Source organism: Sorex fumeus, unplaced genomic scaffold (genome assembly GCF_029834395.1).
Source record: "Sorex fumeus unplaced genomic scaffold, SorFum_2.1 ptg000109l, whole genome shotgun sequence".
Taxonomy (NCBI): Eukaryota; Metazoa; Chordata; class Mammalia; order Eulipotyphla; family Soricidae; genus Sorex; species Sorex fumeus.
In genome coordinates this window covers 406942-419336 of record NW_026606166.1, presented here as the reverse complement: position 1 = coordinate 419336, position 12395 = coordinate 406942, and the positions used below count along the sequence as shown (strand labels likewise).

The 12395-nt window shown below is 48.9% G+C and overlaps 1 protein-coding gene across 8 annotated transcripts in view; it reads right to left on the bottom strand.

Annotated features, from left to right (window-relative positions):
• LOC130042730 (GTPase-activating protein and VPS9 domain-containing protein 1) overlaps positions 1 to 12395 on the bottom strand; it is a 53785-nt gene that overhangs the window by 6904 nt on the left and 34486 nt on the right. For all 8 annotated transcript variants that reach the window (XM_056134913.1, XM_056134916.1, XM_056134914.1 and 5 more), the window contains 6 exons: positions 8648 to 8770; positions 7596 to 7725; positions 3509 to 3618; positions 3070 to 3229; positions 1519 to 1706; positions 109 to 322 (listed from right to left, as the gene is read on the bottom strand). In XM_056134913.1, the coding sequence (XP_055990888.1) occupies positions 109 to 322; positions 1519 to 1706; positions 3070 to 3229; positions 3509 to 3618; positions 7596 to 7725; positions 8648 to 8770 (925 nt within the window). The remainder of the gene's footprint in view (positions 1 to 108; positions 323 to 1518; positions 1707 to 3069; positions 3230 to 3508; positions 3619 to 7595; positions 7726 to 8647; positions 8771 to 12395) is intronic.

Sequence of the window (12395 nt, the reverse complement as noted above, 5' to 3'; positions counted from 1 at the left end):
CTCTGGTGGGTGAAAGGCAGCGGCTGGCGCCTTCCTGCTCCTCTCACCAACACAGACCGAGAGAGCCCGCCTGGCTCCCCCTCCACGGGCCACCCCGGCAGCACTCACTGGTCACGAAGTATGTCCCCATCCTGATTCGGGTAGAAGGCAAGCTTGAAAATGCGGTTCATGACGCTTCGCTCAATGGCCAGCTGGGCGTCCTGCAGCTGCTCTTCGCTGGCGTTCTGCCAGATCACATCCTGGGCCATGGCGCCGTAGAGGAACTGCAGGAAGTCCTCGACCTGAGCCGTTTTATCATCGGCGGCCGTGAGCTTCTGAAAGTCTCCAATTCAAAACAACAGTTTTGGGAATGAGCAACCTAAATAACTTTCAAAAAGAAATTCTAGAAATCACTTGCTACGCAGAGACCACGCTCTTTGACTCACAAGCCCCTGGGTGTGGTTTATCTCAGAACATGCGGCCTGGGGGCTGGAGCCAGGAAGGAGTCAGCCAGGAAGGCTGACCCAGGTTTGATCCCTGGCATCCTACCAGAAGTGATCCCTGAATGCAGAGCCAGGAGTCACCTGGCATGGACAGTGTGCACTCCCACCCCCCAAAAAATACAGGTAGCCAAATCATCAAAATTTAGAGAAAAGACTAAGAAATGTCAGGGGCCAGGGCTGTGGCTCAGTGACAAAGCACTATCTTCATTTGTAAATCCCTGGGTTCATTCCCTGGCCCCCGATATATGACAAGAAAAAAGTTTAAGAGAAAAATTCTTATAAAATGATAAGCTTTTTTTAATGAGAAAAAAATGTGTAGAATCAGAACTTTTACTAATTTTCCCCATTCTTTCTAAACTATGAATTTACAAGCCATGATTAAAATGTATGTTGCTGGTTTGACATCAAAACTTAATTCTAGGGGGCTTGGTGGGGAGCCACACCCAATGGTGCTCAGGGACTACTCCTGGCTCTGTGCTCGGGTGTGCCTCTGGCAGTGCTTAGGAGACCATGCAGGGTGCTGGGGATCAAAGCCAGGTTGGCCTCAAGCAGGGCGAGCACCTTCTCTCTCCAGGCCCTTCAAAGTTCGCTATTGGGGCTGGAGAGATAGCACAGCGGGTAGGGTGTTTGCCTTGCATGCAGCCAACCCGGGTTCGATTCCCAGCATCCCATATGGTCCCCAAGCACGCCAGGAGTGATTCCTGAGTGCAGAGTAACCCCTGTGCAATGGCGGGTGTGATCCAAAAAAAAAAAGTTCACTATTAAGATCCCACAACAGAGGGCCAGGGCTGTGGGTCAGGGAGCAGAGCGAGGGTCCTGTACGTCAAGGCACTGAGTTTGATCCCAGCACCATGAGGGGCCCCGTCCACTGCTGAGTGTGTTTCCCCACAACAACCAGAGGGGGAACATAATCCATAAATAAAGTCACCGGGAACTGACGGATCTACTCTGAGGGACGAGGGACTCAACTAAACCAGCCAACAAAGACTTCCGGGTGTCCTCGGCTAGCAGGCCCGCGGGGAGGAGCCTGGGGTACCTTGAATGAACTCCCCGATCTTCTTCTCTTTGCTCTCCAACAGCAGCCGCACACAGACGGTGGTGAAGTACCGATTGGCCACCTCCTTGTCGCGCAGGACCCTTTGCAGGAGCCTCTCCAGGTGAGCCTGCGTGGTCTGCAGCCCTTGCCGACAGCGAGTGAGGTAAGCAATGTAGGGCGCCCTTTTCCTGGGAGGGGGAAAACGCTCTGTGGGACATCAGCTACACACATGCATGTTTTCGTTATGGACCAAGCATTCTGACTTCGCTTTAAAGACTGAGAGATAGAGAAGCAAAAGCAGCGCCATCTGGCTCATAAAGAAGTCAGAAGAAGCGAGGCATAGGTTTTAGTTTCAGAATTCCTTGAACACAGATACCTGGAATTGAGTCATGATTTCCCCAAAGCGAGATAGCCATGGGGAGGTCAACTAAGGGTTACTAATCAGATGCAGGTAGGGAAGCCCCCCATATAACCCTTATGTAACTCTTATGCAACCCTATGTAAAAGTACAAGTAGTGGAAAGCCCCTCTGACTGTGGTCAAAAGAGTGGTCTGTAAAAAGTCCCCGTTATATAACGTTATGCTATAAAAGCCCCTTACTTTTGAGACTCGGAGCCGCTCATTTTAAGAAGGCTGCCATTGTGTCGGTGAGCTGGACGAGGGCCCTTAGCTCGAGCCAGCCAATAAAGACCCTTCGCTTACTACATCACAACTTGTCTTCGTGTGATTCCTCTGGGGAGATCTCGGCCCAGTTTAACCTGACCATGGGGCCAGAGCGATATAGTACAGCAGGTGAGGCGCTTGCCTGGCATGTAGCTGACCAGGCTGGATGCCCGGTACCCCCATGTGGTCGCTTTAGCCTCCCAGGAGTGATCCCTGAGTGCAGAGCCAGGAGTAAAGCCCTGAGCAGAGCTGAGTGCACCCCCCTCCCCTTAAAAAGAGTAAGTGACTTTGCAGTACACAGTTTTTTGGGGGGTTTTGACCGCTGCACGTCTGGCTACAGTAACCAGTCGTGTGCCAGCTCCAGGAACTGCCATCCTGCACATCAAGTGAAGAATGTCACTTCGTGGGTGGATCGATTAGTCACCTGGCTCGCTAAGGGTAATGACAGTCCCTTTACTTCGCTGCTGTTTGACATCAGAGCACAGGCTCCACACCAGGATGGCCACACCATTCATACCTCAGAGCTGCCGCAAGGCCCAGGCCCCGACACACCCCTCTCCCTCAGGCCACACAAGCCGATTCCCAGCCTTCCCCAGCATCCCTGTCCCAGGGAGCGGTCTTTCTGATCTCCCCTGAAGAGTGGCAATGCACAGGCCTCCCGCTGTGCCAAAGTTGCTGGCGTGGAGAGCTGAAGTCAACGCCATTTCTCTAGCAGTGAGAGCAACTTAGATCCGTGTTTCCGGATAAAAAATGCCTATGTGTTTCTGGGGAAAATACAACCAAGTCATCACGGCCAAGCAGCTTAGAGATACTCTGTTCAGGCTGACACGAGGACCAAGCAGCAGCTCTGCAGCTGAGAGGCGGCTGCAGGCGACAAACCACCCGTTACCTGTAGTCCTCGGCAATGGAGGCCAGGAGCTTCCTGCAGGTCCGGTTGTCAAAACGGCACACGCAGCGCATGGTTTCCTGGAGTTGGGCCATTAAGTTCTTATCTTGCAAATTAATTGCCTCCGCTATTTGAACTTTTAAGAAGCACACAATTTCATTGTCTAAACAAACAAAACACACACACAAAAATAAGGATTCTGCAACTGAGAATTTGTATGGGCTCTGCTGCTCCACGGACAGCATCTCCCTTGCCTTTACGGCCCCAACTCTCCTCACTGCGGAACCAGAACTGTGTGGTCGTGACCCATCATGACCCAAGTGCCCTGAAGTGACACTACTATAAGGCGGAAGTGTGACCAGAGGGAGCTGATGTCGAAACATACTGTCCTGCAGTTCAACCTGTAAGCAAAGGGAAAACAAACCAGCACGCAGCTACTCACCTTCTGGGTCTGTGTGGTCGGGTAAACCATTCCTTGTCGAGTGGGTTAACACTGGGAAAGCAACGGAATCCGCAGAGCAAAGAGCAAGCCTCAGTTTCTTCTTTGCATCTCTGCAGAACAAATCAAAATTCCATGAATCTTTACCGAGAGACAGTGTTTGTGGACATTAAAAAGGGTCATATTTTTTTTTCATTACACTTCATCACTTAATCACTTAACTTCCCGTTAGTCGTCGATTTGCTCGAGCGGGCGCCAGTAACGTCTCCATTTGTCCCTGTCGCGTGCTAGTGTAGCCCAATGGCATCTGTTCGCTCCGGGAACATGAAGGGCCTCAAACTGATCGTTCATGATCTTGACGAAGAAGTCTGACCATCTGGAAGGTGGGCGGCCACGCGGTCTTTTGACATCCCGTGGAATCCAGTCGGTAACAGCTCTAGTCCAGCGGTCGTCTTTAAATCTCATTACGTGACCAGCCCATCTGATTTTCGACACCTTGGCAAATGAGACAGCGTCCCTGATTCTTGATCATCGACGGATATCAGAACTCCGGATTCTTTCTCTCATTTGAGTGAAACGTGATATTCCAAGCATAGCTCTTTCTATTCTTCTTTGGGAGACCTGAATAGCGTTCTCATCTTGTTTGCGTAGGGCCCAGGTCTCTGAGGCATATGTTAATGCAGGAAGAACAGTGGAATCAAAGAGATGTGCCCGGAGCCGGAGGTTCTTCGTCCTCTTAGCTATTTCTTCGACGTTCTTGAAGGCGTTCCAAGCCGCTCTCTTCCTCCTGCGCAGCTTGGGTGCCAGGTCATTTGTCATGTTGACCTCTCGACCTAGGTACACATAGCTGTTGCATTCAGAGATGGTCGTTCCGTTGAGAGCGAATGGGGCATCAGGAACGAGGCTGTTTCTCATAAACATTGTCTTCATAAGATTCAGCTGTAGTCCTACCTTTCCACACTCACGGTCAAAGTCGGCCAGCATTTGTGGCGCTTGGCTGACGTTTGGTGTTATTAAAACAATGTCATCAGCAAAGCGGAGGTGGTGTAGTTGCCGACCATCTATCTTCACTCCCATTCCTTCCCATTCCAGTCATGTTGACCTCTCGACCTAGGTACACATAGCTGTTGCATTCGGAGATGGTCGTTCCGTTGAGAGCGAACGGGGCGTCAGGAACGAGGCTGTTTCTCATTTTTCATCACATTTATTTTTTTTTTCCCTTTTTGGGTCACACCCAGAGATGCTCAGGGATTACTACTGGCTCTGCACTCAGGAATTATTCATAGTGGTGCTCGGGGGACCATATGGGATGCCAGGAATCGAACCTGGGTCAGCCTCGTGCAAGGCAAATGCCCTCCCCGCTGTACTATTGCTCCAGCCAGACATTTTTTAATTTACTTAAGAGAAAAGGCTCTGCTGCCCTGAGGAGCAAGGCTCTAAGAGCACTCTGGGAAACCAACACTTTCTAAGATCTCCAGAACCAGTCAAACCAGTCCGCTGGCCTCTGGCCCATGCTGGGGTCTGTGACAGAACATGATGAGAGCCAAGTATGCACTTTGCCCAGGGCTGGCAGGGCCCAGGTATCCTCGAAGCCTCTCACCCCCCCCCCCCCCCCAGAGGAGACCCTGACCAATCTCCTGAGGTCTGGTCTATCCTGACACAGTAACGCTCAGCAGACAGGAGGCCTTCACACTGCCCCACTGCCTGAACAGTCCTTTATGTTTCTCTTTTGTTTGGGGACCACATCCAGCAGGGCTCTGGGCTTACTCCAAGGACCACTCCTAGTGGGACTCAGGGAACCCTGTGGGGTACTAGGATTGAAACCAGGTGTGCCCACCTGCTGTATTAATGATCCGGCCCAAAGCTGTTTATGTTGAAACCAAACCTGCTGCTTCTTCTGCCTCCAACCAACTCCACCAACTCCACCAACTCCCCCTGGGAAAGCTGCCCCACACTCTGTGGCCCCGCATACAGGAGCAGCCCTGAGGGTTTCTTGGTTGCCACTATCAGGGGAACAGAGACCCTCTGGACAGTTCAGAAAGGAAGGAAGCAAAGCACCTCCCAGAGGACATGAGGTCCTGCTTCACCGTGCAGGAGGGGATCATGTGGCCGGTCCCCTCCTGACTTGCTGAGTCTTGCCCTCCTGGCTAGCTTCCTAGAGACCATTAATCATAAGTGGATCAAATGCAGTATTTGCTCACTCTACAATAGCTCTTTTTTTCATTGAATCACTGTGAGTTATAAAGATCCAAAGGTATTTATGACTGAGGCATATTGTTCCAACACCAGCCCTTCACCAGGGCCTCTACCCTCCACCAACGGCCCCTCTTTTCCTCCCAGCCCCAGCTTGCCCCATGCCAAGATTCTTACTTATACTCAGCTCTCCTACTCCTCGTTTCTCCCGCTATTGGGCATTTGATATCCCCCCGTGAAGTTCCTTTGTACCCCACACATGAGAGATCACTGCCTCTGCTTCTTGCCCTCTGACTGATTTCACTCAACATGATACGCTCCAGATCCATCCATACTGCAGCAAACTGCATGACTTTATCTTCCCTTAAGGCTGCACAGTTTTCCATTGTGTGCATTTATTGTTCTTGGATTTTGGGTTGTTTCCATATTTGGGCTATTGGATATAGTGCCGCACCACAATATAACTATTATTTATAATAGCAAAGTCATGTCTGGAAAATAAAAACTCAATCTCCCATCCCACCAATTTTACTGAAGAAAAACATTTGTTTGCAACAGGAGCAGGGTGCTTGCATTGCACGCAGCCACCCAGGTTCAATCTCTGGCACCACGTATGGTCCCCCGAATCCCACAAAGAGTGAGCACTAAGTACAGAGCCAAGAGTAAACCCTGAGCACCATGTGACCCAAAAGCCAAAAACAAATAAATATCACAGGAGCAAAAGACAAACAGCAATCATAGCAGGCCTATGTTTGATCCCCAGCGTACACTATGGTCCCCGGAGCACTGCCAAGAGTAATCCCTTAGTGCTAGTGCAGAGCCAGGAAGAAGCCCTGAGCACTGCCAGGTGTGACCCAAAAAACAAATATAGAGTTTTCCTTAAAGTAACCAGGTGGTGTCAAATATAAAATAATATAGGTGATTGGCCATAATATTCATAACCTGAGTCCGACTAATGGGCACAATACTGTAGTCTTTCATTTGTGTTTATGCGTAAACATTTCTGTAAGAAGTTTACATAATATATATATATAAAATAAATATATGGGGAACTGTGGGAGGAAGGATTAGATAGATAAAAGATTGGGGCTTTAAAACTGATCACTCTTGTCTAGGAATACAAGATCTAATGGAACAAAGGCAGCTTTCTCTGGTTCCTAATGTCATTTTCTTTTTCCAAGCAAGAGCAAAAATGTTTTCCTTGTTCACTTCTTACTGTAGTACCCTTTGATGACATCCCAGACCTGTAATTCTTGCTATCAAAGGACTCTAGTCCTCAACTACCACGCAAGTACAGCCACCCACCTTACGGGTGTCCCTCTATTTCCGGAGGCCTACCCAGTCCCCTAATTTCCCACTGTCACCAACTTAGTGCCAATGATGCAGACTTGAGTCTCGTGGCCTCCCCTGCCTGACCATCAGACACAAGATCCTCACAGTTGGACACAGGCACATGAAGCTGAACGTGGCGCCTGCCTGTGGCTCCTGTGTTCCATCATGCAGGAGGGTGGGCAGACGGGATGGCTGGCACAGTCGTATTCCCGTCTGCCCTACCTCCAGCAGTGGTGCCGTCCTCAGCCATGGCAGCAGGTTGGGGATGGTGCTTCCGCCAGGGAGTGATGGGACAATAAAGGGAGCACTCCAGGAGTTCACTGGGCATGTGGATTATTCAGCAATCCAGCAGCTGGTCCTGCCCCCTAGCTCAGCACTGCCACCCGCTTCACTGAAACTACTGAGAGGGCCCCTGTGGGCAGGTGGGGGCTTCTTATCTTCTCGTCACTGTGTGCCTAGAGCACATGATGTGCAGGACAAGTCCAGTCCTCCCCACACGTCACTCACGTCCCTGCCTCTATTTCAGCACAGCCCTGCACACCCCTATGGAAGCCCAGGGAAGTACCTGTAAGAAAAGGCCGAGTCCTGGGGCTGCGCGGCTTGGCTGGCCGAGTCTGGCAGGTCATCGGCAGAGATGTTCTGCAGCGCGTCGTCACGAGGAGAATCCTGTGCACTTTCGCCGTCACCCAAGACCTCTAAACAAGCCCGCACCCCCCAAAAGGAGAAGCAGGTTAACTGGGACTGCACTGGAAGTAGGAGGTTCTGAGTACGCCTCGACAGTACATAAGCTCTGCTCTTTAGGAAAATGTTTTAAAAGGAGGGGTGTGTGTGCAAAAAGGAGACCGGAGTGACAGTACAATGGATGGGGCGCTGGCCTTGCACGTGGCCAACGTGGGTTCTATTCCCAGCATCCCACATGGCTCCTGGAGCCTGTCAGGAGTGACCCTGCTTGCAGTACCAGGAGTAAGCCCTGAGCAATGGTGGGAGTGGGCCCCCTCCCTCCAAAAGCAGAGACAGTGGCTTTATGGTCGAGCCCTGCTCAGGAGCACAAAGACAGGAGTAAACCCTGAGAACAGCCAGGTGTGGCCACACATTTTTTTTTAACACACAAAAAGATATGGGTTTATGGAGGGAAAATGTCTTTAGTCGTCTTAGAAGATAATTTCTAGTACTTCAGGGGGTAAAATATTAAAAATTACTAAGTCCAGGTAAAGGGCATAAAGCTTTCTATTGTATTATGACCCTTCTCTCTAATATTTTAAAACTATTCCAAGTAAGTCAGAGAGATGAGCACATGCTCTGCATATGGGAGGCTCTAGGGTCTGCCTGGCCCCCTGAGAGGGCTTCTGAGCACAGAGCCAAGATTAGTCTAAGCCTGTCAGATGTGGCCCCAAGCAAACAAAAGCGCTAACAAATGAAAAAGTGCAGGAGTCCATTATCCCACCCCTGTTGCACCCGCTTACAACCAGCTCACAGCTGAATTCACACCTGGAGGTCCCTATTCCCCCTCAGTTCTCCCGGCAGTGCACCACGGTTCCAGACAGCTCTGCCCACTCTTCACTCCCCCTCCCCCGTCCCTGCGCCCCATGCGGCTGTCCAGCCCATCATGATCTTCACCTGCACTTTCATAGTTTGACAGTGCTCCTTCACTGGGGCTGGTGCGTTTGATGGCATTCCTGTACTTGTCCAGAATGTCCTCAGCCACCTGAGCCTGGGCACTGAGCCGAGGGCTGGGCTCATCTGCAGGGAGAAAGAGAGAGGGAGGATTAGGCCCGCTTGCTCAAGCCCACCCTACGGTTAGTATGACACCAAGAGCATAATCCCGAAGGTGGATTAGGAGGTGAGACTTAAAAAGAGCACATATCTCAGGGTTAAGAGGCACCATGCAGCTACCAACTCATCCCGTTTCTACGGCTGAGAGCTTGGCCAAAGCGTGAAGCCGATCCGCTTCCCCTCCTCGTGACGGCCAGAATTCTGCACGACTGTGTCACAAGGCTCAGGGCAGACTGAATGGATGAAGGGCTTCTCAAGACTTTACGCTCAGATCACTGTCCTGAGCAGTTCATGCTAACAGAACTTCTAACCATGCACTTTATACGCAGATTTCATTTATTCACACATCTCCACGCTGAGGGAGGAAAAATTTCAAATTTAGAATTACACATCTCTTAACATGAACTCTTTAAAAAGCTTCTTCCGGGTTTCCTCCATGAACCTGGCCCTGCACGTGTGAAACGTGAAGAGTCGTATTTTATCTCACTGCCCCTCGCCGCAACAGTGCAGCTGCTAGAAGAGGCCTCGGTGCCAGGGGCACTACAGAAGAATCTGGACATTTGGGAAAGAGCTGGAGTTGTGTGGGATGCAGAGAGGAAAAGCTTCTCGGGGTCACAGGGCAGCACACTGCAATGCCTCCCTGGAGTCTCCGACGGCCAGTCCCTAATGAAGTCAGCCAAGCAGAGACTCGCTACAGGTCCCTGGGGCAAAATTAAGCTCCAGAGCAAAATGCAAACTCCTAAGGCAGAAATAGGCGAGCGGGTAATGACAAATGCCCACATTCTGGGAGAATCCCATTTTTAAAAAGAAAAGCTAAAGACACACCAAAGTCACTAGATTTTATAGAGTGTTGACAGCATCTACTCTTGAGAGCAGCTAACACTTACTGAGCACTTACCACATGCCAGGAACTAGGCTAAGCATTTTATATGGACCTTAATTAATGGCCGCGACTTCTTGACAGGGAGGCGCTAGTGCCACCCCTATCTGACAGCAGAGGAAATCAAAGCACCGGTTAAGTAACTTGCTCAGAGGCGCTTTTGATTTCATAAAAATAGTATTTAGTGTTCGTGACCTTGTAAAATCATAGTCAGCCATAGAAAGGATTTCCAAAGTAATTTAACCTTTCTGCTACAACAGTTCTTGAACACACTGAATGTCCTAATAAAATCTGTTCTTCTATATGTAAACTGATAAAACCTTTTATGGAGAGGGATTATTTTGATGTTACTGGTTATATGAAGTACTTTTAGAAGGGGGAAATAATGGCCAGAGAGATAGTACAGGGGTCAAAGCAACGCCTTGCATGAGGCCAACCTAGGTCTGATCTCTGGCATTGCATATAGCCCCTTAAGCACAGTCAGGAGTAACCCCTGAGCAAAGATAGGTGTGGCCCAAAAACACAAAACAAGAAAAAATAAGGTCTCAGGAGCATTAAAAAGGCTGGAGTGCAGGATCTGCATGGAGGGGCATCCCTGGTTCAGTTCCCAGAACAAACTCCCCCCAGCCATGCCCAGTCCCCAGCCATGCCCAGTATCACCCTGAAAATACGGGACAGTCAGTGCTAGAGACGGTGCAGCGGGCAGGACGCCTGCTATGTATGAGGCAACCCTGGTTTGATCCCTGGCACATCCCATATGATTCCTTGAGCCCTACCAGAAATGATCACTGAGCACAGAGCCAGGAGTAAGCGCTGAACACCACCAGGTGTGGCCCCAAAACAAAAAACAAACCATCAAAACAAACAATAAAATATAGCTAAACTGCAGGTGTTTCATGTTGTAATAACCTTTTATTCTATAATGTCATCCTAACATTTTTTTTCAATCCCAGGAAAAAATGAGAACCCCCCTAAAATCACAATATATCTAAAGCTGTGACATTTTCTCCCCCCCCCACACACACCCCCGCTTTTTGGGCCACACCCAGCAATGCTCAGGGTTAACTCCTGTTGGCTCTGCACTCAGGAATTACTCCTGGTGGTGCTTGGGGGACCATATGGGATGCCAGGGATTGAACCCAGGTCAGCCACGTGCAAGGCAAACACCCTCCCCACTGTACTAGCGTTCCGGTCCCTACAGCTGTGACATATTCAGAGTAGAAATGTCCGTGCAGCGCTGGGGAGAGATTGAGTGATGGAGCACAGCTGTGGCGGGAAGTGACCCGAGTTCTACTCCAAGCAGCCACAAGTGAGCGCCAGGAGCGGCCCTCGAGCACCACAGGCTGTGGCCCAGAAAACAAAGCGTGCAAACAAAAAAGTCAATATGGTCAAAATATTCAAAAGCAAGAGACATTCATGCAGCAGAAAAATTATACAATGATAGTATTTAAAAACCATCTCAGTTCTGTCTAGTAGAAAAGTTTTCATGTGCTAAAGAACATAGTTATGTACATAACTCCACTTTACTAGTGAAAAGAGTCATGTACAAATATGAAGAGACTGGGAGAGAACACGAAAAAGGATTAATAGTAAGATGGTACGATATGGATATGACTTAAAGCTCTTAAGTATCTTAAATTAATAATAATTTTCCATGGGCCATTAATAAGGACTACATAGAAATTTCTGCGCCAACAGGTTAGCAAAATTGCTAATATCAAATGCAAAGAAAATGAAAACTCTACAAAACTTCTGGTCTCAACACCAAGAAAAATGTACTACCCAGAGACACAAGTAAAACTAATTTACACCTCTTCCGAAGTTTCAAATTCAAGAATTTAAAAACATGACATTTCATTAAGAGCATTTCACTTTGTGAAGGTTGGTAGTACTCCAAACTTAGAAACACGAAAAGGCTAAATCTTATATCCCTCAATGAAGCCTTTCCAAGTCTCCTCCAAGTTCCTGCAGAACAGGGGACAGGGAATTAGATGGGAAAGACACAACTCTTAGCACGGCACCCGGCATGAGTCTGATGTTCAACGGTCTTTGATGAAGGAATAAGATAAAGTGAATGCTCCCAGCAGGGAAACACAGCTTGAAGGCAAAGCTCCTGCTGTTCAAAACTTTGTTGGGGGATGGAGTAAGAGGAGAATCACACCTCACACATGAGGCACTGTGAGTTACATCCCAGGCACCAAAAGCCCTGTCACCTCATCGAAAAAAGGATAAGAATGCATCCAGCTCTAGAACAGAACAGTGGGACATGCACAAAAACGGGATTCTACCTTACTATGCTTACTGCCTTACTGTGCTATTCTGCCTTACTAGTTAGTCTACTTTACTATTCCTTTTTGAGGAAGGTGTTCTTTTAAAAATCACTCCACATTTTTTTGAAGTCAAAAAAATCTCCATTTTTGGGGTGGGACGATAGCTCATAAGGCGATGTGCAAGCTTCACATTCCAAAGGCCTTGGTTCAGTTCCCAGCACTGTATGGTCCTCTGAGCAACAAGCTGAGGGTAGTCCCTGAGCATCATTGGGTATGGCCCCACGTCACAAAACAATCAAAAAAAGTCTTTGTTTTAACTTGCTAACAATTTAAATCAAGATTTTTTTTTAAAAATGAAAAGTTTCCTTCCACTTCTATGTAATAGAAACAGCCAATGCTGTTGACCTGAAGCTGACAGTGAATGATATTTCTCAAACTTTCC